We start from the raw sequence: 27,160 nt of genomic DNA, 5'->3' as shown, positions 1-27,160 counted from the left end.
TAAAAGACAGTCTTGTAAATAGCCAGCATATTGCCATATTTTTCATTGAAAAAGTGTCTTATAATTCTTAAAAAACTTGTTCCAAATCATAGTAAGAAATAGCACTTGTGGTTTTAGATATGTTTGTTGCCAATATATTATATAATCTCCTCACTAAATTTGTTAACACCAGAGAAACGAATGCACGTATCCGTCTTGTCGGGGCTTGGCGGTTATGTCGTGCCAGTCTGTTGTGTCTACTGTCACATGGCTACAGATGCACTTTTGGAAATGGACACAACCATTTACTTTAAAGGAGTGCCACTGGACAGGCACATGGTTTCTGCCACATGACTTGTAATGCCACAGCTGTTGTATTGGAATGGTACCTTTAGGGTGGTAGTTGCACACCATTATATTTATGCCCTACACCTGTCCTCACTGAATTAATAATAAGTTTTCCAAGTGGCTGCAACTGCAGAGTAATTATTGTGTAAATGTGATGTGGGATATCAATGGTGGTAGCCAATACAAGTGAATAAATTAAATGAAATCAGTTATTTATTCATTCTAAGAAATGAACTTATGAAAGTTGGCACAAAATAAATAGTACATACATATGGAGTTCTGTCTAAGCATATGACGTGCTACAAGCACAGCTAAGCTTGCATATTAACTACCTGTCTATGAGACCTGGATTGAATCCATCCAGTTGCTTAATAACCATTCGTGTGGTATACCAGGTAGCAAGAGTGTGACTTTTAGGTGAATTTCTACACTCGTTTAGGCAAATGCTGGGCTGATTGCCAATCTTCACCTCAGGAAATATGACACACATACAATAAAAATGTGATAACACACACGACAAAATTATATTGATGTATCCCACCTTTTCTTTATCTTTCTTGTATTTCCTTCTTTTGTTAACCAGTTGAAGCACACTCTGTGCTAGAAATGGGTGTGTTTGATGTCTGTGTACACAAAAATAAATGATTACAATTTCAGAAGAAAACTGGATGATTTATTCAAGAGAAAGAGCTTCACAAATTGAGGAAATCAACACATTGGTCCACCTCGGGCACTTATACAAGCAGATATTTTGCTTGGCATTGATTGATAGAGCTGTTGGATCTCCTACTGAGTGATATCATGCTAAATTCAGTGCAATAAGAGTTAAGTCCCACACGGGTTAAAGGACGCTGCCCATAGTGCTCCAAACACTCTCAAGTGGGGAGAGATCTGGTGACATTGTTGGCCTAGGTAGTGTTTGGCAAGCAAGAATACAAACAGCAGAAACTCTCACTGTGTGGAGATGGACATTATCTTGCTGTGTTGGCCCAGGATGGCTTGTCATGAAGGGCAACAAAGAAGTAGGCATAAAATACCATCGACATACCACTATGTTGTATGGGTACCGCAGATAACAACCAAAGGGGTCCTGCTATGAAAAGAAATGGCAGCCCAGACCATCACTTCTGAATGTCAGGGCAACAGTCAGGTGGTATCCCAGCACTGTACAGTCCCTGGCATCTCCAGACACTCTTTGCTGATTGTCCTGGCTCAGGTTCAAGTGGGACTCATCACTAGAGGCACTCCAGTAAATGAGAGCCTGTACTACTGGAGATATGTCTGGAGACAACTCACATGGCAGTGGGATACCACCTCTGTCAATGCTAACTGCTTGCATAATGGGCAGATATGGATCATCACATTATTGACTTTCTCTGTTTGTGAAGATCCTTAATTAATAATCCAGTTTTTCTGAAATTGTAATCATTTGTTTGCCTGTATATATACTTCATATCTACCAACTTCCTCCATCTGATTTGGATAATTTCTTTGTGATGTGTCCTTAGAGTGTTATTTCTTCTGTTACCTATGGTTTCTTCACATTTCATTTTTTATATGTACGTTTATCTATCCAGCTTGTATGATTACACATTTTAGAGATGTTCGCTCCTCTTCAGTTGAACCACGCTATTTGGTTTTCATTATTGCAGTATCTACAGCCTCAGAAGACTCCAACTTCGTTCTACTTTTATTCTTCCTAATAATAATCTTAAACTTAGGCCTACTATTAATCATTAATAGTGATCTGAATCTACATTTCTTCCTTGATATGGTTTACTATGTAGTATCTCATTTTGAGTCATTGTCTTACCATGATGTAATCCAACTAGTATGTGTAACACATTTAACAAAATGCTCCGTTCTTACAAAATTCCATGCTAATGGAGTATAACAGGTCTATTTAGAAATTAAACTACTAAGTTTTAAATAATGAAAAATGATACATCAAAATTGGGATGTGGACTTTACATCATGTCCTCAAATCTAGAGTAATACACCCCCACTTCTCGCCCATTGTGCTAGGTAAACCAAATGCTCATCTGGTACAGTTATTATTAATTGAGTGTCAGTTTTTTTCTGGAAGCTGTTCAGCTAAACTTTGGACTGTTAGTGTCTGGAATCTCATTTTCAGATTGTAGTTTCAGATAAATAGAACATAACTAAATGGATTCATGGTGATATTTTTATTTTGTTATATGAACACATGAAAAATAATTTCTCAATATGCAGCTAGTTTTTAGAAAATATAGTGTCCAACCATCACTCCCTTTATAGGCTCAAGCCCAACATGCAGTTTTATGTTTTATTTCTACTTTTTTTTTCAGGTGTGCTTTTACGTTATGTGGGTGTAGAGTTTAAGAAACAAATCAGCACTGATGTAATAAATAATCTGAAGATTTCAGCCCTAGAAAGGATTGAAAAAGAAAGCAAGGAAATAAATCGTTATTGTGAATTAAATGACCAAACTGACTCAGAAGATTCGAACAATGAAATAAATCAAGGTACTTATTACCAATTTTTTCATTTTTATGCAGTACTTACATTTTTTTCTTCAATACGTGTAATATGGCTTGTGAGGTATGGAGCCAAATTCATATTCTCAACGCATACAGTGTTTCATATTACAGATGGCTTTAAAGAGGGAAAATGCTGAGTGAGTGAATTCTTCGTTTTTTGCAAGTTAGTTGTAAGAGCTAATGCAAAATATAAAGTAATTACACACTGATCTGCACTGAAACTGCTTCCCTTTTAATAATGTTGTATATGTGCATTAAAATTAAAATTACAGTACTGACAAGTTGTAAATGTAAGTAATTAATGTATCAATATAATAGAGGGAACATTCCACGTGGGAAAAATATATCTAAAAACAAAGATGATGTAACTTACCAAACGAAAGCGTTGGTATGTTGATAGAGACACTAACAAGCAGAAACACACACACAAAATTCTAGCTTTCAGAACCCACGGTTGTTTCATCAGGAAAGAGGGAGGGAGAGGGGAAGACGAAAGGATGTGGGTTTTAAGGGAGAGGGCAAGGAGTCATACCAATCCCGGGAGCGGAAAGACTTACCTTAGGGGGAAAAAGGGACAGGTATACACTCGCGCACACACACACACACATATCCATCTGCAGATATACAGACACAAGCAGAGATAAGTTACATCATCTTAGATATAATTAATATACCACCTGAACGAAACTCAAGTTTCTTGTAAGGTAATCAGTAGGTCATTCTTTCATAAATATAGTTTCAGATTAAGAGTTTCTGACATTTTCCGGTGAAGGTTTACCTCATCTGCACCCAGTCCTTTCACTGCTGTGTGATATTTGATAACTTCAGTGCGTTTGTGTGGCTCAGCAGCTAACTTTTCTTCCACACTTCTTTTGCAACATGCACAAAATCTCTTTCACAATGTAGAAAATCATGTCCTGTTACAAGAAAAACAACTAGAAATATTTCACGTGAGTAGGTACTTTACAGAGTAATTAATGCATAGTAAAGCTTCTGAATAACAGACATCTTTGGGGAAAAGAAAAATTTCTGCTTTAAGAAGCATCCACTATTCAGAAAAGGATAAAAATACAATATGTAATACAGTACATAATACAGTGTCCGACATGGTCACCACATCATTATTGATGAAAACTTAAAAGTTCAGGCTCGTGTTCCTAGAGATTGTTTTCTTCAACACCACCATCAGTCACTGAAGCATGGTCATTAAGAATGAATCTTGTCTTCTTGAAACAGTTACTAATTGTAGTGGATGTTTTTTGTTCTAAGGTTGGAGAAATCTACAGAACTGCATCTAATGCACTGATAGGTTTTTCAATTTCATATCCAGATTCAACACTGTCCATCTGAGACAAAATATGTCCAACAGTTTTTGCTTGTAAACACTTTGAAATTTTAATAATTGCCTGATCCAGTGGAAATTTTTAATGATCACCTGATCCAGTGATTGGCAATGTGAAGTTGAATTTGGTGGCAAAAAGATTATCTTCAAAATTTTTTGGGCTGCATCACAATGGGAAGTGGCATTATCCTTAGATAAAATCACTTTTCTTCTTTTTCTTTCCATTCTTATATCAAATACAAGCAACCATTCAGTCATTATTGCCCTCATCATCCAAGGTCATTTATTAGCATACCACTCCATGTTCAGTTTACTCTAGTCAATCCCCTAAAAACCTCCAGGTGTCACAGCCTTGCCAGTAATTAAAGACTTTCCAGATTTTCCTATCATATTGTCAAACTGTTAACCATGGAGTCATTCTTTTGAAATTTTGCCTCCTGAACAAGTTTCACCTTTAAAGACTATTGTTTTATTGGGAAGAGATCTGAAAAAAGACTAATCTCATCACAGTTAAAAATGTTTCTTTCTTCACAACCCTCCCAAATTCTTATTACCCTTTTTAACCAATCTGATATCATATTTTCATCCACTGAACTGGATTCATCACGCACAGTTAGAACACAGAAGTTGAGCCCACTCCTAAATTTGTCAAGCCAGCATACAAATACTTAAAAATCATGAAGTCCCAATTCCTTGGTGATTGTGTGTACTTTCTTTGGCATGTTATTGCTGGAAGCATGGCAGAACCATTCAAGAGTCAGCTTGTCACCTTTTAAGCCTGATGTGTTGGAAAAAGATTGTTGCTGGTAAGGTTATCATTTTCAGTCACGATTTCGGAATGTCCTGATCTGTGTTTTTCCAATAGCATATGTCGTGGTCATACCTCTAACACAATGTTTTCCTTTTAGTAGACATTGATGATCTCCACCTTTTCATTCAGTGTTAACCATTTTTGTTTTTGTGACATCTTAGCACAGCAGCTACATTGGTTGCAGACAGAAACAGTATGCACTTTAAGTTAAAAGAATTTCAAATACATGCCATTTGACTTACAACCATCTTTTTTTTCACACTGGCTTTATTTTGAAGTTTAAGTTTATGTTGGAGGATACGTTTCAGTGACCATGTCCATTATTGTGAATGTCTACAATTAAAAAAAAAAATGTCAAAAGTGCTAATGTTATTTCGATAGGGAATTTTAAAATCTCAGCTACTGAGAATAGTCTGCTATTGGGAAGTGTCTGTTAAGGGGAGTTTTACTGTAGTGCTCTTTGTTCTCACTCAGATGGCCAAACCATAAGGTGAAGAGTTTCAAGTGTCAGTTAAATGGACAGCCATCAAATGATCATATGACAACAATTCTGTTTCATTTGATCCTTTAGGAAACTATTTTTCAAACCAAATATATGATGAAACAGAGTATCTGTTATGACGGGATTTTGGATTAGCTTCAGCAGTGATAAAACTGTTCATGTAAATCTGATGACTGTAATGTGTCTTTTGATCATCCAGTTTTTGCAGTGCAAGATTTGTTGGCTGTCATGGTGCTTTGCATGAGCTGCACCGGACCCATTGATGTCCACATAAATGTTGCAGAGAGCATAAAGGAACCACAGCCAGCATGTCTCTGCCCTGCAGTACAGGTGTCAAGGAGATGTTCCCCTGGAAGATGACAGAGTTGCACCCTCCCATTGGCAGGATGAAGAAGGTGTCAGGATTCATCAGACCATGTAATGCTATGCCACTGTGCCAATGGCAAGTGCCAATGGTCAAGTGCCTGACTGAAAAGTCATTATGCCAATATCATGATGTTAACATTGGCGCATACATGAGTCACTGGCTGTGGTGGCCCATCAGCAGGATAGTTCGGTACACTGTGCTCAGACACACTTGGACTCTGACCAGCATTAAAGTCTGATGTTAGTTCTGCTACAGTTCACAGCCTGTCCTGTTTTACCAATATACCCAGCCTACGATGTCCAACATCTTTAATGAGTGGTGGTCATCCAACCCCATGATGTCTGGACGTCATTTCATTTTGCTTTTGCCCCATTCTGAAGATACTCACCACAGCACTCCTCAAACACCTAACAAGTAGTGCAGCTTCCAAAATGCTCATGCCGAGCCTCCGGTCCATCACGATCTGCCCTAGGTCCTCAGATAGATTGTGCGCCTTCCCCATTCTGCACAAGGACAGCACACTCATTAATACTACATGCACTTTGCTTGTGTCTTGGCTAACAGTCATTCCTCACCAAGTGATTCTGCCATCGTCTGGATGGGTTTATATCTATTGTAGGTCAGTAATCATCATGTTTTGGCTGATCAGTGCATGTCTGGTGCCTGTTACAACTTTACAGTAATAATTTAAGAACAATTCCATCTATTAATGAATTAATACAAGTATTCATTTTCTCTGTGTGTTTGTGACGTATTCTGTATCCTCTTGATTAGAGCACATTTGCAGTGGCTGGCTTACACTACTATTGACCTTGACATGAATGTGTGTTCAACAGCTGCCCATGAGCCACACAAACACCTGGAGTTAATGTGACTCCTATACTTAATCACATTGAGACTAGGAGATATGAATGTTCTGCCTACTGTGCCCTCAGGATACACCTATTAACCAAATACAGTGTTTAATGCTGAACAGTATACAATCCTGAGGGTACTGAAAAGGATGAAATAGACTCACTCAGAAAATTCCTAACCTGTCTTATTTGCCAAGGCCATTCAGCAGCTGTATGCAGCAAACAGATCAGTACAAACCATCAAAGACACTCTCTTCATTTTGGAGACATTGGGGACAGTGATGTCATTCTGTTGGGTACCAGGCAACATCGATATCAGAGCAACAAACTTGCAAACACAGCAGCCAAAGAGGCATGTAATTTGACTAACATTTCCCTCTGTGATATCCCCCTGCAACCTGGGGAACCGAGAGGTTCCATATGTTAGTATGAGACTACATAATGTCTGGAGGGGGCAGGGAATGATTTGCAGTCTGTTCAATCAACAATGTGGCCTTGGCATGCTTCTCACTGGGCCATACCCCTCGCCAGACTCTGAATAAGAAACTCCCTGTAAACACATGGGATCTGTCTCCAGTGTGAGGCTCCTTCAGCATGTAATGCTGGTAGTATGTAACTTCCGATGCAACTTGCCATGTTTTAATTCATTGTAATTTATATGTGCTGAGAAGAAGACAGCTCTGCAGTTAGGTGAACACCTGTTACCTATTTTATACGATTATAGCATGAGTGTAACACAAGCATGTGTGTAGTGCCAGGACTTTACCAAAATTGTGAGGGCATAGATTTTGATGCGTATCAAAGTGGTTGGCTGTGTTTCTCTATGTCCCACTGATCTTAGGTAGATGTTTGTTAAGGCCAAAGGATAAACAACCTGCTATCATGAAAAGTAGGGTTTATAAGATCATATGCTCTGAGAACACCATGGAACCTGGAAATTAAAGAACATTGCTTAGACCAGAAGTTGAAGTATGTGATACAAGTATAAATTCTATAGATGGAGAGAGATGGTATATAGATGACCATGTTGAAAATTATAAAAAGTTATGTGTTCCCCTACATTTATTACTAAATGAGCAGACTCAATTAATTTATTCACCTCTTGTAACTTCACTTTTATTCACCATTGACAAAATATACAAAGAAACCGGCTTCATCCCTTATACGTAATAACAGAATACTTAATTACTTACACATTTACAGACAATGAGCCATACATTTTAAATTTTATCATATGTTTAACAAAATTTGTTATATTATAAAATGAATTTTCAGCCAACCAGTTATACTATTTACTTTGAAATAATTTACACGACATAGGCCAAGCTGAGAGCAGCAATTTGTTAAAAATCTTTAGGGAGTGGGTTGCTTCTACCCTGTGTCTTGGGAATATCCATTTTATTTTTTCCCATAGTGTTGTGCTGTTGTATATATCTTCTTATTCGAAATTCTTTTACATTCAGTTTAATGTATATTAACAAGTCTTAAATATACAGATTTACAGTTGTAAGCATATTAAGTTTCCTAAACAGAATGTAATAATATTTTGAGAGGGAAAGTTGCTACTCACTATACAGTGGAGATGCTGAGTCGCAGATAGGCACAACAAAAAGACTCTCACAATTAAAGCTTTCGGCCGTTGGCCTTCATCAACAATAGACACACATACGCAACTGAAACCAGTTGCCTGAGACTTCTGTCATGTGAGTGAGCTGTGTGTGTGTGTGTGTGTGTGTGTGTGTGTGTGTGTGTGTGTGTGTGTGTGTGTGTGTGTGTGTATTGTTATTATACAAATACCCAAACTGATTACACATAGCATATACCAATGTATATTTCATAGTAGTTAGAGTAAATGGTATCCTACTGAATGTTAGGAGTTTGTTCAATACAGATATAACTGTTTCATTGTTAATATAATATGGATAGATAAAAACTCAACTCATCAAGCAGCTGCAGGAGAAAACACGTATAAGATGTGGAAATGTGCAAGCTTTTGGAGGCTGTGGCTCTTTCTTGTGGCAGGAGGGTTGCAGGGAAAGGAAGAGAGATGAAGGAAAACGAATAGTGAGATTTAAACACTGGGAAGGGTTATGGAATAGTTGCCCAGAATCCTGGATCAGAGGAAAGTTATTGGATAGTTGGTACATGCGTTGGACAAGGTTTGAAAACCAGAGAACTTAAAGGTGGAAGATATGGTAGCAAGTAAGACAGAGATGACTGAAAAACATGAAAGAGTCATAAGAGTGGGAAGCTAAGTGCACTATATGTGGTAGACAGATGAGTGGTCGCAGAAAACTAGACTGGCCAAATAACAAACAACACAAAAAAAAGATTAAAGGGAGATAAGAAAAGGATTAGTTACTCAAAAGAAATGCTGAGGCCACATAACATAAATTTCTGCAAACTAGATAATGAGAACGAAGCACATGTTGTGGAGCTAGTTCCCACCTGTAAAGTTATGAGAGCTTGATGTCAGGAGGGAGATCCCATATAGCACATGTCGTGAAACAGGCACCGAGATCATGGCTGTAATATTTTAAAGTGTCCTTTGCAACAGGATACTTATTGTTGGTTGCGAGTATAACCCTCTGTTTAAGCCCTTTCATCCTTACTGACAAATTGATGTTAGTCGTACCAATGTTGAAGGTGAATAGTGTTCACACAAAAGGTGGTACATGATGTGTTGTTTTTCTGATAGTATGGGTACAGAGAGAGGATGTATACTGACAACACACAATATCCTGTTGCAGAGCACACTCTACAACATTGCAGCCATGATCTTGGTGGCTGTTTCACCACATGTGCCATCTGGACTCTCTCTCTTGACATCAAGGTTCTCAAAACTTCACAGGTAGGAACTGGCTTTGCAACATGTGCTTGATTCTCATCACTCAACTTGTATAAATTTTCATTAATTTTGTTGGCCTTGGCATTTCTTTTCAGTAACGATTCCTTTTCTTTGTTTGGTGTCATCTTTTAATTTTTATTATTTCTTTTATAACCTGCCTTTTTTCCTTTGTCCGTCACCTGTCTACTGTGCATAATGCATTTAGCTTTCCACTTTTATGAATCTTGTACAATGTTTTTTACGGGCATTTCTGTCTTATTTATTACCCTGTCTTCCACCTTGAAGTCCTTTGGTTTTTAAATATCATCTGGTGCATGTATTCTTTGCTTCCCATCCTATCTAATAAGGCTCTCTGGCCCCAGAGTTCTGGAGGACTGTTCCATAACTCTTCCTGTATCCTAAATGTTGCCAGTCCATTTCCTTCGTCCCTCTTCTTTGCCTTCAACACTTATGCTAAAAGAAGAAGCCACTAGCTTCAAAAGCTCACACATTTCCACATTTTTTTATTTATGTCTGGGTACACATCCATAGGGGTTTTTAAACAACTGTGAAGAGTATGGCAGAGGATATGTTGCACTGCACCAGTTGTTAAGGATTTTCCCTATTCCATTCATGGGAATGGGAATATTAATTGTTTGAGTGCCTCTGCATGCACCTTTTCTTTGTGATCTCTATAGGGGCGTTACACAAGATGTTGTAATATATCCCTAGATTCGTCACTTAAACTAAGTCTGGAAACATTTTAAGTAGGTTATTCAAGCACCTGCCAGTTCAGTCTTTCAGCAGCTTTGTGAAACTGTCCCATAAGTGCTGCCCTTTTTTTTGTATCCATTCAGTACCCACTGTTAGTTCTATTTGGTATGGGTTTGACACACTTGAGCAATATTCTAGGATAGATGGCACGAGTGTTTCGTGTTAATCTCCTTTGTAGACTGGTTGCATTTCCCTAGTATACTCTCAGTGAATCAATGTCTGCCATCTGCTTTACCTCTGGCTGAGCCTATGTGAGTTCTATTTCATGTTCTTATAGTTTGTTGCACCCAGTTATTTGTATGAGCTGACTGTGACTCATTGGTATTATAGTCATAGGATACTATGTTTTTTCATTTGTGAAGTGAAGTGTACAGTTTTATATTTCTGAATATTTGAGGCAAGTTGCCAGCCTTCGTACCACTTTGAAATCTTATCGTGATCTGACTGAATGTTTGTGCTGCTTCTTCATTATAGATAACAGCATTATCTGTGAGAAGCCTGATGTTACAGTTAATATACAACATGAACAGCAAGGATCCCAACACACTTCCATGGACCACAACCAATCTTATTCTATCAAATAGTCTCCACCTAAGATAACTTGTTGTTTCCTCCTTACCAAAAAAGTTTGTGGAACACTTCTGCTGCTGTTCTGATAGAAGGGTGTGGCCTGTGATTTCTTCCAGCCACTGGTCATGGTTTGTTGTCCGAGGTATTTATGTTAGATAATGGTAAAAAGAAACTCGGCAGCAAATTCAGTATGGAATCTTAATAGGAATTACATTGGTCCCTGGAGTTTTGTTTACTTTTAGTGATTTCAGTTGTTTCTCAAAACCTATGACATTAATATCTATATGACTCGTCATTGCAGTGGTTTGTGAATTAAATTGGGGCAGTACTCCTGGATTTTCCTTTGTAAAGGAACGTTTGAAAACGGAGCTTATCATTTCTACTTTTGCTTTGCTATTCTCAGTCTCAGTCTCATTCATGAGTGTCTGGGTACTAACTTTGGTATCATTAACAGCCATTATGTATGACCAGAATTTCTTTAGGTTTTGTGAAAGATATGTCATCAGTATTCTGCTGCAATACTCATTGAAAGCTTCACAGATTACTCCCTTGACACCCAAACACAAACCATTCAACATCTCTCTATTTACAGTCCTATGCTTTGTTTCACACCTGTTATGCAATAGTCTCTGTTTCCCTAGGAGCTTCTTTACTGTGACCGTATACTATTGAGGATTCCTTCCAATACAAAGTGTTCTACTGGGTACATATCTATCCAGTGCATGAACAACTATTTTTTTTTAAATTTGAGCCACAGTCCTGTGCTGAATGTTTCAGTTCCTCATTGAGATGTTGCGACGCTATTGCTTTTTTTCTCTAGTTTACATATAAATCTTTCTACTTCTTTTAGTTGCCCTTTATACTTCGGTAATCATTGTTGCTACAGTTGCCTTATAGCAACTAATACCAGTTTCAGTGTGGACATCCACAAAGAGGTCTGGTCTGTTTGTTGCCGTTAGGTGTAATGTAGTGCCATCAAGAGTGGGATTCATCATCTGTCAGTGTTCAGAGAAGGCATTTAGTAACATTTCACAGAATGTGTTGTCACACCCACCACTAATAAAACTATAGTTATCCTGATTGATTGTTAAAATCTTATCAAATGATAAGAGTATGACTGAGGAAATTAGGTACTAGGAACTGATATTTTCTCTTAAATTTTTGGTTATATCAGAAGATGGGACTGGTCATTGATAGGATCCAATTATAATTTTATACCCACTCCAGATATTGAGTGTTCCCCAAATAATCTTGCACTCAGCTTTTTTCTATCTCTGTGGTTCTGAGTTTCTTTCTATTGTGACAAAAGGCCATCCTTCAGTGTCTGCTTAAATGTTCCCCAAAAATTTCGCTGCTATCAGCTTCGGGTTTTAACCAGCTGTCAGCCTCTTTTTTTTCCTGCTGCCCACTGCTTAATGAGCACATTTTTTATTCATCCATATTGTATTTTAAAACATTTATTATTTTTGTTGAAGTGTTTTATAATTGGAGTAAAATGTCTACAGATATACTTGTTATAGTTTTAAGTCGAGAAGTGAGACATTGAAGTTGTTGACAAGGGTTCATCTTTGTGTTACCACCTCCTATTGGATCAGTTGTGTACTGGGAAGGGGGCTTACAGCCCAAAGCAGAGATGGTGTGAAGCAATTCTGTGAAACAAGGCAAAAAGAAAGTTGTTCTGTTTATAATATACAAAATACACTGAAGAACCAAAGAAACTGGTACACCTGTCTAATGCCAAGTAGATCCCCGCTAGCACGCAAAAGAGCTGCAACATGACATGGCATGCTCTTGACTAATGTCTGGAGTAGTGCTGGAGGGAATTGACACCATGAATTGTGCAGGGCTGTCCATAAATCTGTAAGAGTATGAAGGGATGGAGATCTCTTACAAACAGCATGTTGTGTGGCATCCTAGATATGGTCAATAATGTTCATGTCTGGGGTGTTTGGTGGGCAGAAGTGTTTAAACTCACAAGAGTGTTCTTGGAGCCACTCTGTAGCAATTCTCGATGTGGGATGTTGAACTGTCATGATGGAATGGCCCAAGTCCGTCGGAATGCACAGTGGATATGAATAGATGCAGGTCATCAAACAGGATACTTATGTACAGAGTCGTATCTAGACTTCTCAGGGGTCCCATATCACTCCAACTACAAATGTCCAACACTATTACATAGTCTCCACCAGCTTGAACAATTCCCTGCTGACAAGCAGGGTCCATGGATTCATGAGATTGTCTCCATACCCATACACGTCCATCCTCTTGATACAATTTGAAATGAGACTTGTCTGACTGAGCAACATGTTTCCTGTCATCAACAGTCCAATGTTGGAATTGACGGGCCCAAGTGAGGCATAGAGCTTTGTGTTGTGCAGTCATCAAGGGTACATGAGTGGGGCTTCAGCTCCGAAAGCCCATATTGATGATGTTTCATTGAATTGTTCACATGCTGATACATATTGATGGCCCAGCATTGAAATCTGCAGCTATTTGCAGAAGGATTGCGTTTCTGGCTTGTTGAACAATTCTCTTGAGTCGTCATTGGTCCCATACTTGCAGGATCTTTTTCTGCTCGCAGCGATGTTGGAGATTTTATGCTTTACCGTATTCCTGATATTCGTGATACACTCGTGAACTGGTTGTATGGGAAAATTCCCACTTCCCTCTGTCCCATCACTCATTCACCTACTAAAACACCATTTTCAAACTCACTTCATCTAGATAACATGCCATTGCAGCAGCAGTAATCGATCTAACAACTGCACCAGGCACTTTTTGTTTTATGTAGGCACTGCCGACTGCAGTGCCATATTCTGCCCATTTATATATCTCTCTATTTGAATACGCATGCCTACACCAGTTTCTTTGGCACTTCAGTGTACAATGTTTCACTAATAATCCACAGTTGAATCAGTTAGAAATCAAAAAGAATTTACTATGCTGTATAGATCTGATGACTACCTCTAACCCTTCTGCCACTAACTGCCAAAAGAAAACACATTGTGCAGGAAACCTTTAGTAGTGAATATTAACACTGTGATTTTCCATTAATTCCAGGACAGTTTATTATGTGAATTTGATCATTAGAGATAGGTTGTTTGTGTGTATTATCCCAGTAATATTACATCTTTCTATGCTGTCTACCTGATGTAAAACATAATATTTCAGATACAGAAACTGGTATCCCTTGGTGGCAGTGCAAGAAGAAGATGCCATGGTGGAAACGCTGTCTCCCATTTAGGTATTGCAACTGTTTTGTTAATCAGGAATACAGTCTAAATTTTGTTGTGTAGAATAACTACGTATTGTCTTTATTTTGATATCAATTCCAAACAACTGGGTTTAATTCCAGAGAGCTGTGTTCAGTGATGATCATTTATTAAGATGGTTTTCAGAGGTCTGATGGCTTCATTATTGGACACAATTCATGACAGTCAAATTGTTGCATACCCACAAAGTACGTATCTGCATAATAAAGGAATGCTATTATGTATAGCTTCATCTTAACTAGCAAAAATCAATCAAAAGGCCAGGTTGAACACTGAATACCATGGATAGTAAAGTATAAAATATGCATCAATATATGTGTAACTGCAACTGACTATGCTAACCAGTATGGTTAACAAAGGACTGTGACTGGTGGCTTGTTAATGGTCAAGCTGATGTAAAATATTGCACAGTGATTGCCACGTATGAAAGTAGACACGTGATCTACCAAGTTAACTACAACCACTGTGGGGCATTCTACATGAGAATGATTACTAACAAGCTGTCTGTCTGCAGGAATGGCCTCCCACAAACTGTGGCCAAGAGAGAGCTGGACCAACCAGTTGCTGACTATGTTGACATGGACTGGTACACATCCTGTGCAGTCCAGACTCTTCCTGTGCCCATGGGTGTGTGGGTGTATGTGTGGTCATGGGTGCTGAATGTGTGTACTTTCAGCAAAGAAAGAGGAAAGTTCGAGAGCTAACATAAATAGTTTTCTGCTGTGTGTTTGTATGAACCACACATTGGTCAACTGTAGGTGAGAGGCTACCTTTGCTTTGTTTTACATGGTATCCAAAACATAGATAAACTAATGAAGAAGCTCAGATAAGCAGTTATACTTTTAGAAGTGTAGTTCATTGTGTTGATGCAAAGACACAAGTGCTGAATTAATTCACATATCTTTAGTCTCTATTACCTTATAGAATTATCTGTTGAGCAGTCCACCAAAGTAATTAAAGTGTTTATTCAGCAGAAGCAAGCAGTAAGAATTTGTTTATAGTAGATAACCACACAACTTGGAGAGGTCTTTTTGAGGATATTGGAATTGCTACACTCACGTGCCCTTGCAGTTACCTCTTAATTTATTTTTGTCATTGGAAATGAAGGTCAGTTTAAGCAGGTGTATGAGCTGCACAATCACAATACAAGACACAAAAGTTATTTTCATCATGTGGTCTTTGTCTCCTTCCCCAGGACTCAAAGGGGAATTATGTTTTCTGGTGCAGAGATGTTCAAAAATCTCCCAGATAAAGTAAAGCAAGAAATAGGGAATCCGTAGAAATAGAAAAGTTCCCTTCTTTACCTGAGTGGCCAGCGAGACAGAGGTCATTTTTGGCAACAGGAATAAAACAATAATTGTATCCTTTTACTGACCTCCCATTTCAGATGATACAGTTGCTGAAAGGTTCTAAGAAAACTTGACTTTGATATCAAACACGTACCCAACTCATATGATAACAGTTGGTAGTGACTTTAATTTACCCTCGATATGTTGGCAAAAATACATGTTTAATTCTGGAGGAACGCATAAAATATTATCCGAAATTGAGCTGAAAATTATTTCAAGCAGTTAGTTCATGAGCTCATGCGAATAGTAAATGGTTGTGAAAATACACTTGACCTTTTAGTAACAAATAATCCTGAGTTAATAATGAGCATCAAAACTGATTCAGGTATTAGTGAACACAAGGTTGTCATAGCAAGATTGAATATTGTAATGCCCAAATCCTCAAAAAAAAAAAAAAAAAAAAAAAAAAAAAGTGAAAAATATACCTATTCAAAAAAGCAGATAAAAATTCACTTGATGCCTTCCTGAGAGACAATCTCCACCCATTCCAAATTAATAATATAAGTGTAGACCAGATGTGGCTTAAATTCAAGGAAATAGTATCGGCAGCAATTGAGAGATTTATACCAAATAAATTAACAAACGACAGAGCTGATCCTCCTTGGTACACAAAACAGGTTAGAACACTGTTGCTGAAACAACGAAGCAAACATGCCAGATTTAAACAGACGCAAAATCCCCAAGGTGGGCAATATTTAACAGAAGCTTGAAATTTAGTGCAGACTTCAATGCGATATGCTTACAACAGTTTCCACAATGAAACTTTGTCTTGAAACCTGGCAGAAAATCCAAAGAGATTCTGGTCGTATGTGAAGTATGTTAGTGGCAAGAAACAATCAAAGCCTTCTCTGAGCGATAGCAATGGAGATACTACTGAAGACAGTGCTGCCAAAGCAGAGTTACTAAACACAGCCTTCCGAAATGCCTTCACAAAAGAAGACAAAGTAAATATTCCAGAATTCGAATCAATAACAGCCGCCAACATGAGTAACGTAGAAGGAAATATCCTCGGAGTAGTGAAGCAACTTAAATCACTTAATAAAACCAAGTCTTCTGATCCAAACTGTATACCAATTAGGCTCCATAATTCATAATCATATACAATCATTTGCTTGACAAAAGATCCATACCCAAAGACTGGAAAGTAGCACGTCACACCAATATTCAAGAAAGGTAGTAGGAGTAATCCACTAAATTACAGGCCCATATCGTTAACGTCAATATGCAGCAGGATTTTGGAACATGTATTGTGTTTGAACATTATGAATATTATTGACACATCATGCCTGTGAAACACAACTAGCTCTTTATTTACATGGAGTGTTGTGTGCTATTGGCCAGGGATTTCAGATTGATTCCGGATTTCTGGAATTCTGGAAGGCTTTTGATACTGTACCACACAAGTGGCTTGTAGTGAAATTGCATGCTTACAGAATATCCTCTCAGTCATGTGACTGGATTAGTGATTTCCTGTCGCAGAGATCACAGTTAGTACTAATTAATGGAAAGTCATTGAGTAAAACAGAAGTGATTTCTGGCGCTCCCCAAGGTAGTGTTATAGGCCTTTTGCTGCTCCTTATCTATATAAACGATTTGGAGACAATCTGATCAGCTGTCTTCAGTTGTTTGCAGATGATGTTGTCATTTATTGACTAATAAAGTCATCAGAAAATAAAAAAAGCTGTGAAACAATTTAGAAAAAATATCTGAATGGTGCGAAAAGTGGCAGTTGACCCTAAATAAGAAAAGTGTGAGGTCATCTACATGAGTGCTAAAAGGAACTCATTAAACATCGGTTACACGATAGATCAGTCTAATCTAAAAGCCATAAATTCAACTAAATACCTAGGTTTTACAATTACGAACAACTTAAATTGTGGGAAGGCTAACCAAAGGCTGCGTTTTATTGGCAGGACACTTAGAAAATGTAACAGACTTACTAAGGAGACTGCCTACACTATTCTTGTCTGTCCTCTTTTAGAATACTGTTGCACGGTGTGGGATTCTTACCAGATAGGACTGACGAAATACATCAAAAAAGTTCAAAGAAAGGCAGCATGTTTTGTATTATCGTGAAATATGGAAGAGAGTGTCACAGAAATGATACAGGATTTGAGCTGGACATCATTAAAAGAAAGGCATTTTTCGTTGCGACGGAATCTTCTCACAAAATTCCATTCACCACCTTTCTCCTCCGAATGTAAAAATATTTTGTTGACACCGACCTACTTAGGGAGGAACGATTACCATGATAAAATAAGGAAAATCAGAGCTCATACGGAAAGATATAGGTGTTCATTCTTTCCTCACTCTATACTAGATTGTAATAATAGAGAATTGTGAAGGTGGTTTGATGAACCCTCTGCCAGGCACATGAATGTGATTTGCAGAGTATCGATGTAGATGTAGATGTAGATGTGGCTGATTGCTGTGCGGGGGAAGAAGGTTAGGTTCCTGATAATGCCAGCCATTTTTCCTTTGCTGGAGAGCTGGTTTAGGATTTATTGAGCCTTAAGAGGGCAACTGAGAGTAGCTACTCAACTGATTAATAGCAGTTCCAAGGTGAAGTAACCTGACAACGACTGGGAGAGTTGTTTGCTGACTCCATGTCCCTCCATAATGCATCAGCTGACGCCCATTGGCTAGGATGACATAGTGGTCTGTCGCACCTAATTGGCCCATCTAGGCCCAGAATGCGAAATTTTTACTTTTTATCTTAGCAGTTGAAAAGAAAAGTATCTGGTTATTTAATTTAAGGATTGAAAAGTTCTGTTACAGGGTGTATACACCCAGGGACAACTGGGAGAGCCAGGAAAAACCAGGGGATTTTTTCATCTGGAGAAAAATGGGAAAATCGTGGTAATTTTTCATTATTTTAGTGTTCAGTAAAATGTTTGTAATTTTGACTGGTAAGAACTGATACCCTAACAAAGAATTGTACTGTAGTCCATACTGCAGAATAATACTGCAGCAATAAAACATAAACAAGAAAAAATAAATAAAACTTAAATTGCAAAGGAAATGCACCATTTTAAAAACAACTAAATGCAGTGCACACAAAAGTGTTTGCTAAGAGCAAAATCTGTAAAGACTTTAGTATGAAGATTATGCAATAGAACAACAAACTCATTCTAATGAGCATGATGTCACAACTGTTTACATTAAGTTCATTTGAGCAGTTACCAGCACGTTCATGCACATGTGCAGCTGAGTCCAGAATGAGCAGTGCCTTTTCCAGCTTCTGGTTGTTGGCTGTGTCAGTGGTAGCAAGAAGCAGCCAGAGAATTTTTCTGGCATGCCCAAACTGCCAGATCCACGTATGCAAAGAACAGCGTGAGTTGTAACAAAATTGATATCTGTGGCTGGGGACTATGAAGTGAATTAAAATACATTCACATAATTATGGAAGGCTAAAATATTAAGTTACAGTTACATGATTTTATTTCCACAGTTTTGGCATTGAGGCATTATTTTTGTCACTTTGCTAAGAAATTTGGCTTTTATTAATCTTTTCCACACAGGAAGTAAGTTTATTTGAAATGAAGTGTTTCAGTCCACATTATTGGCTAGTTTCAACTGTTCACTGACTTTCAAGTGCATGTATGTTTTCATCTTCTGGCACGTATGGAATTATGCCATAATAGGGAACCAAATATGAGATAATGCAGTACTGGTACTCCAAGGAAGTTTGCATCTCGAAAACCACATTTCAAAACTGGTTGCATTTACATGGAAGCAAAAACTGATAGTAGAATTTGAAAACTGGCAACTAGAAGCAGATTTCCAAAATTGATTTTGAAGTGTTTACGTGACCACCCAGGAGCGGTATTGGGAAATAGGTTTACGAAATCCGGTTTTGGGAGCCCCATGTAAATGGAGTGACACACATATGAAAGGCTAATGTGTCTGCTGTTAAATAGATCACAAATCACTATGTGCTTTACTGCACTAGTACAGCTACTGCCCCCTCTACATCAAAGAGAGAATTAGTTCAAGCTCACAATCATAGTGTTGGACTGTAGAATAGTAATTAAGTGCAGGAATAGAATTTTGTTGGAACTGACTGGGACGAAGCTAAGTTGAGGAAACCACCGACTATGCAACAGTGGTGTTACCGGTGTTAACACTCAGAAGAACTGAAGTACAAACAAGCAGTGAGTCCATTGCCTTAAGAGTGTGCGAGAGAGAACATCCGGAACACATGATCCACTCAGACAACAGTGCAGAGAAGACACAAGTCTCTTCTCTAATGGGGTTACATATAGTAACTTCATCTAGGGATGAGACAAGAATGCCTTTCTGGTTGCAAACTTTCTTAAAGAAGTGATCTGAAGGCCTGACCTTAAACATTAGGCTAGCCAAGAGTGCTGACTGTCAGAAAGTAGGACCATCTTCAATCACTCTTAGGTAAGGCATCATGTCAAAGACTGCTATACAACCCTCACCTTCTTTTCACTCACTCTGAGTCTGGCCACTCCATCAGCATTACTGATGCCAATGAAAGGTCAAATCTACTAGTTGCAGGATACTATGATGAATATGATGAAGCATCACCAGCTGCTTCCAGCTTGGCGTTCACTGCAATGAGTTTGCGGCCGTCCAACTGTGGATGTCACTTCAACTCTGAGAGCTGCATTCCTGTTGGTTGCACCTGTGACTATATGAACATGAGAGCTGGCAGGGTTGCCACAAATTCTGGAGATCAGGGAATATCATGGAATTTCCCTTGGAGAAACTTGTGGCAACCCTAGCCAGGTCGATCTTCCATGGATGAAGAACTGATCTGCAACCTACAAGCTGTTTAGCTCAGGAGCACAGCTTCTATGCCACCTCTCCTTTGCCGCTCAATTACTGCTTTAACAACTGTATGCTGGGATCACCTCTTGGTCTGTCTTTAATTTTTCTGTTAAGTCTACCACCTACACACCATCTTTTCAACTGAAAACAGGCACAGACAGATTTCTGGGGTCAACCCTGAGTGCAGCTTGACTGAGTCAGAGCACTGAGGTGCCAGTAGATGTCTACAGCCACACCGGGCTGCAATGATGTGCCAGCCGCTGTACTCTCCTAGGATGGATCCAAAGCACTGAACTCGGACAATGCTAGGGACATGTGGCAGCTGATTCCTCAATGGACACTGACATGTTACCCAGCACCTCCATGTAAGCCAGGCTCAGTACAGCTGCCACCTGGCTGCAGTGGGAAGGAGATAGAGTGATTGTAAAACTCTTGGAAGTAAGTGACTGTTAATTGAATGATGTCACATTAGTGCCCTGGTGCTCAATAGGACTCCACCACCACCCCTCTTTTCAATTATCCTACACTGATGTAGGAGGCAACACCCAGTGCTCACCTACAAATTTAGTGTCAGGAGAATCTACAGTCCTAAAAATTGGGGGCCAGAACTGTTATTTCTGATCTCCTATGAATTGGGCACCAGTCACTAGGAACTTAAAGTGACATTGTTTAGACCACAAGAACCTGCAGACCTGTCACAGTTCCCAGATAAGTATAGGGAAGAGTACTTACAGCCGAATTGGTGGCAATATTGTAATTTATCAGGGCAAGAATTACCATTTACTACGACTGTGCCAGCAACATGTGAAACTTGTAGAAGTTTCCACCATGAAGCACATCAGTGCAGTGAGTCCTGCTGGACCATGATACATAGAAAATATTAATATAGTTGTTTTGTGTATTGATATTGTGTTGTATACAAGGTTTCCACTTGTTCTGTAATATAATTGAAAAGGAGGTTACACAGTGACCAGAACTCCAGTCATTTTAAGTGGAACTGTTGAAGTTTTGAAATGTCAGATAGGAATGTTACTCCAGGATATTACAGAACGAAGCCAAGATAGTGAAGGGACTTAGAGGGAACTAGAGAAGAGATACCAAGAGTGTAGTAAACATATCTATCCCATCCATTGATGCTATGGCAGCTAGCCTTGTGTGCCTTTTTCTGGGAAAATGCCCAAGGGTGTATGAGTTTTTCTGGATGATGTGAAGGAAGCAGCTTGGTTAGGGAATTGGTCTGAAGTTTCATGAGGCTCTCTGACAGAATTCATATGCTAAACTCACAGACTTAAGAATTGAGGCACAATGCAGAGGCAGATAGAATCCTCTTGTGGGAAGCAGAAATTAGGGTAATTTGTGTAGTCATATGTCACATCGGGTGAGGATGGAAAATCCTAGTGTTTTGCCTCTGCTACCAGGATTACCACACAGCTGGAGGAAGCAGACATTGTGACTCAGAAACTCAGTGATGTCAAATGCTACAGGTGGTGGACAAGGAGGGGTGAAGAAGCAATGTTACTAGCTACAGTTCTTTGAATGTGGTCCTGTCCTTTCTGCCAGGACAAGGCAATCAGTTGTGTTTTAAGCCAAATTGTGGATAATAGGGAACATGCAGTGGTTGTATGTATTGAGACAATTGAACATTTTGGAATGCAACTAGTCAATAGAAAAAGATATGCTGTCTATTATTTGTGGTGGTATTACTGTCGCTGGTATTTTTATGGACATTCATTTAAAGTAGTTGCTGATCATGCTTCCCTTAAGTGGTTATTGGGATTGGAAGAATAGGTGGACGTTGAAGCTAAGTGGATTTAATTATGAAGTGGTGTGTAAGCCCGGAAAGATGCTCATTAATGCAGACATGTTAAGCAGGAAAATTGGAGTTCTGCAAGCACTAGGCACACACTTGTCAGGGTGGCAAAAGGCACAAGCAACTGAGAATAGACTGTCGGACTTTTAGGTCACAGCCACAGCTTGTGACACATAATGGCTTGCTTTGTAAAAGTACAAAGTGCAGACCATGCATGATGGTCCCTGCATCATTCAGATATGAAGTATTGCAACAGGCACATGACCATCTGTTGGAGGATCATGGGAGACATAGAATGACAGATAACCAAAAAAATTTGTTGAACGACCAAAAACAAGGTTGATGTACAGTATGTGGGAGACTGTGTGGCCATTTGCACAAAGAGCAGTTCCTAGTCACTGGTTTATGCCATTACAAAGAGAATCAAAAGTAACAAAATCTTTTGATATGCTTGGTTTGGATGTTCTCAGAGCATTTAATAGGAAAGCAACTGGAAATAATTATATTCTAACAATAATAGGTCACTTTTTCCACTGTTTAGCAATGATACTGATTGCAGACCAACGTGTGAGCACAGCTGCAAATACAATGGTTATTAATTGAGTACTAACATTTGGAATTTATGATACTACAATTACATATAATGGTACAGATCTTAAGTCAGACACATTGAAGCAGATTGTCGCATGCTTTGTATCCAGAAACTTCTCACTAGTCCTTCCATCTGCAAGCGATGGAGTTCATCGCACAATTTCGAAAATGTTAAGTCATTGTGCGAGTAGTCACCTCAATAATTTGGACACACATCCTAAATATGTTGTCACAAATGTTAAATCATTGTGTGAGTAGTCACCTCAATAATTTGGACACACATCTTAAATATGTTGTCACAGAGTATAATTCTAAAGTACGTATTAGTAGACGTTATTCATGATATGAAGTGGTGTATGGTAGGAAGATGCCATGACCTTTCAAAGTTCTGAAACATAGTTTAGGTGCTAATGAGGAGTCCATAAAAACTCGCAAAACATCTAAGATAAGTTTGATGGAATGACAAACAAGTGAATACAAAAGCAATGAAATATCGGGAAAATATGGGGAAATGTATGGTACTGATTGCAACAGTGGGTTTTGGTAACAAACTCGAAAGGAAGAACGAAAAGGTTTTTGACTAAGTGTTACAGTCCATGCCAAGTGATAGAGATGACACCACTAGTAAATGTAAAGGTGCAGCTTTCAACAAAGAGGTGCAGCTTCCAACAAGTCAAGTCAAACCCTTCAGTGGAGTGATAGACACATTGCCACAAATTCCAACAACACAGGTGATACGGAATATCTAAGAAAGCAAAGAAGCCAGTAGTTAAAAAATATGAATATTCACAAATCATACTGTTTGCATTAAAGGCGCGTTTAGTTTCCTTTTGTTCATTGTGTATATTTTGACTTATTTCTGAACCATTGGAGTTCGTGATTTGTTTAGGGGTTTGTTTGTACTAGGTAGGTTAAAGGGTTCATATTGTTGTAGTACTTGTAATTTTTATTGTACACCAAAGATTTTGGAAGGGGAGAGGGGTAGCAATGAGAATTCCTTTCTCTCAGGTGGAGTGCCAGTACAGGCAATCGGGAAGAATGTGGTAATCTTTATGTTCCTACACCTTGTCCGAAAAGGAGTAAAGGTGCAAAACAGAACAGGACTCTTGAAATTGGGGTGGTGTTGTCCTGTTAACAAGTTATTGCTGAATGTATGGATTGACTGTCAATTTATGGAATATGAGAAATGAGATGCACAGGTTAGATGACACTTTTAGGGAATTGCGGTGGGTTTTAGGGAAGGGAGGAGTTCTGGTGGAATTTCAGGAAGAGTACTGTGGCCTCCTGTTCTCTTAAGAGAATGTTGGGTGATTGGTTGATTAAAGGGGGAAGGAGGAGGGGAGGGGGGGGGGGGGGGACCAAACTGTGAGGAGGTCATCGGTTCTCTTATGAGAAGCTGAGGGAACAATTGAAACAAGTGATTGACCTGATCGTGAGAACACTGATTCAGAGAAAGAGAGGATGGTTAGATGCAATCAGAAAACTGTTGAAGACAGTGTTTGGGACAGCAGATGATGAACATATTCAGAATTTAAACAGCACGCTAGCCCAGCTACAGACCATAGCAGACACTACAAAGACTAATGTTGAATGGCATACTGCCCAACTGGTGAACATGGAACAGCTGTACTGTATAACGCGGGGATGGTACAAGAATTAGCAGTGGAGTTGATGCAGTATATGCAAAACACTGAGCAGATCATAAATGACGATCCTGAAATAATGCAGAATCAACTAAATGCAATAGATGGGCAGATGGCTGTGGCTTTACTATTAGGTTTTTGACAGACAGTATCAATGACACAAGTTTGGAAGCAGCACTGTTACAGGAACCCATCTTCTATGCTATACATGGGCAACAAAGTGCTATACTATTGCCTCTCCAGCAGTTCTTAGCTGGACTACAAGAAGCATAGAAGGATTTTGTAATGAGTTATGGTTTATTGAAGTACCAAATGTGGGTAATTTGGTATAGTCTTACCACATGTTAGTAGCTCAACAGAGGACAAATGGCGTGAGTCTAGACATGATATGTTTTGTGGAAGTAGCTTGAATACTAGGTACCAATGTTTTATCATACATCTTTACCCCATGAAATGTGGCACAGTAGGGTTCAAAAATGGTTCAAATGGCTCTGAGCACTATGGGACTTAACATCTGTGGTCATCAGTCCCCTAGAACTTAGAACTGCTTAAACCTAACTAACCTAAGGACATCATACACATCCATGCCCGAGGCAGGATTCGAACCTGCGACCATAGCGGTCACGCGGTTCCAGACTGAAGCGCTTAGAACCACACGGCCACACCGGCCAGTGGCACAGTAGAGAAACAGGTACAATCGTGCACTAGCGAAGTACTAATAAATTCAGAAAATAGGAGAAATTAGATGTTTATGTCCAAAGAAGAGTTGCAGGGTTGCCAATTGTTCCTGGAGAAACTTGGAGCAACTGAATATCAGAGGGAAGTATTAACCTCGTATCTGCATTTTCAAAGAATAGATTCATTGATTATATTCAGTATACACTCTAGAGATTATAATTCTGGGTTGTTACAATAAAGGAAACCCACAGGGTATGGCCAAAATGGAGCTAAAAGGTCAGTGGAATCGTAAGAAATGGGCAACATTTCATGTACCAGTCACAATTATTGGTGCAATAATGACTGAATTAACTTGTACTGTTTGGCCAGAGAACCCATTAGATACACTGCAAGCCCAAAACTTTAAAGGATACCTTAAACCCAGATATCCTTCACTCATTATGCCAACTAATAACATAACAGAAGGGGCAGATTTCTGCAGACAATGTATCCAACAATACAGCGAGAAGAAGCGTAACAATGTTATGAACATAAGCATTTCAGCTACCAGAACTGCAGCCATTTGTGTGTAATTTACATGTATCGCAAATACAGACTGATACAACACCCATAATTAACCTGTGCATCAGTTAACTGTTGCTTGGATTAGTTGTAACACAGAAAGTACTAAAGCCCAATCATAGAGCTAGGTACTAGGAAATAAGAGTAAAGAATTAATTAGTGTAATAGTTAATGTGGTTAATATTTGTGAAGTAGGCTTCAATTTAAAAACAGGAATACTCCATGAAAGGTGAATTGATGAAATATGTATATCAGTTTTTAAAGTGCAAAAATTTTGCATGTCTTTTACAAAGAGCAAGGGAATTTTGCACAACAGAATAGTAATTAAATGCAGGAATGATAATTTGTTGGCACCAACTGGGATGATGCTAAGTCAAGCACATCCATCGAGTATGCAAAAATAACATAAGCGATGTCAACACTCAGAAGAACTGAAGCAGCGATCTCATTGCCTCAACATGCAAGAGAGAATGTGAGGAACATTTCATTCTGCACTTAGACAACAGTGCAGAACAAACACAATGCTCTTCTGTAATGGGGCTATGTGTAGTAACTTAACGTAGGGATGAGGCAAGAATATCCTTCAGGCTGCGATCTTTGCTTAAAGGAATGCTCTAAAGGCCTGCAGTTAAAACATAAGACAAGCTAAAGGCACCAACAGCCTCAGAAAAAGAGAACACCTTCACTCACTCATATGATGGAATCACATCATTGGCTGCTGTAAAACCGTCACCTTCCTTTCTCTGACTTTCAGACTCTGACCACTTCATCTGACATCACTGATACCAGTGGGAGGCTGGTGATAGTGATGGAAGGTCAGTTCTATTAGTTGCAGTATGACCTGGTGACTACAACAAATTGTCACCAGCCCCAGCTGGCTTAGGGTCCACTGCTACAAGTCCATATCCATCCAGCTATGGAGGGAACTTCAACTCTGCAAGCGGCATTCCTGACAGTTACATCTGTGACTACCTGAAAATGAGGGTTGGGCTAATCCCCCATTGATGAAGATCTGATCTGCCCCTTCTACAAGCTGTTCAACTTAGTAATGGGCACCTGTGCTGCCACTCCTGGGCAGGTAGGCAGTACCTCACTGATTGTATCTAGGACCATGTCCTTTGTGTAGCTGTTGAGTCTGCCACCTACATGCTCCTTCAACAACTGACAACAGGGGTGTGCAGATTTCTGATGAGAGTGCTGAGGCTCCAATAGATGTCCAGAGTGGCACTGGGCTGCAGCAATGGGCAGGGCCCCAGCACTGACCTCAGACAACACCAGGGGTTAGCACCAGCAGGTTCCTTGCTGGGCACTAACATGCTGCCGTGCACCTACATACAATGCAGCCTTAGCATGGCTGCCATCAGGACACACTGGGAAGAAGAGAGATTGATTGTAAAACTGTTGAAAATAAGTGACTGTTAATTGAATGGTGTCTCATTTGTACCCTGGCAATCCACAGGACTCCACCAGTGCACCTCTGCTCAACTATCCTACACTCGTATGTGAGGCTGCATCTGCTGTGCTCCTACAGTACACTAAAGAACATATGCAAAAAGCTGCAGCTTC

At 39.1% G+C, this 27,160-nt stretch overlaps 1 protein-coding gene across 3 annotated transcripts in view; it reads left to right on the top strand.

The window, feature by feature from the left end:
- The window catches only part of LOC126353957 (uncharacterized), a 306,332-nt gene that overhangs the window by 96,351 nt on the left and 182,821 nt on the right, over window positions 1–27,160 (top strand). For all 3 annotated transcript variants that reach the window (XM_050003278.1, XM_050003265.1, XM_050003273.1), the window contains exons 6-7: window positions 2,655–2,831; window positions 14,065–14,137. In XM_050003278.1, the coding sequence (XP_049859235.1) occupies window positions 2,655–2,831; window positions 14,065–14,137 (250 nt within the window). The remainder of the gene's footprint in view (window positions 1–2,654; window positions 2,832–14,064; window positions 14,138–27,160) is intronic.

This window comes from Schistocerca gregaria, chromosome 1 (genome assembly GCF_023897955.1).
Source record: "Schistocerca gregaria isolate iqSchGreg1 chromosome 1, iqSchGreg1.2, whole genome shotgun sequence".
Taxonomy (NCBI): domain Eukaryota; kingdom Metazoa; phylum Arthropoda; class Insecta; order Orthoptera; family Acrididae; genus Schistocerca; species Schistocerca gregaria.
This window is presented reverse-complemented; position numbering and strand designations above follow the sequence as displayed.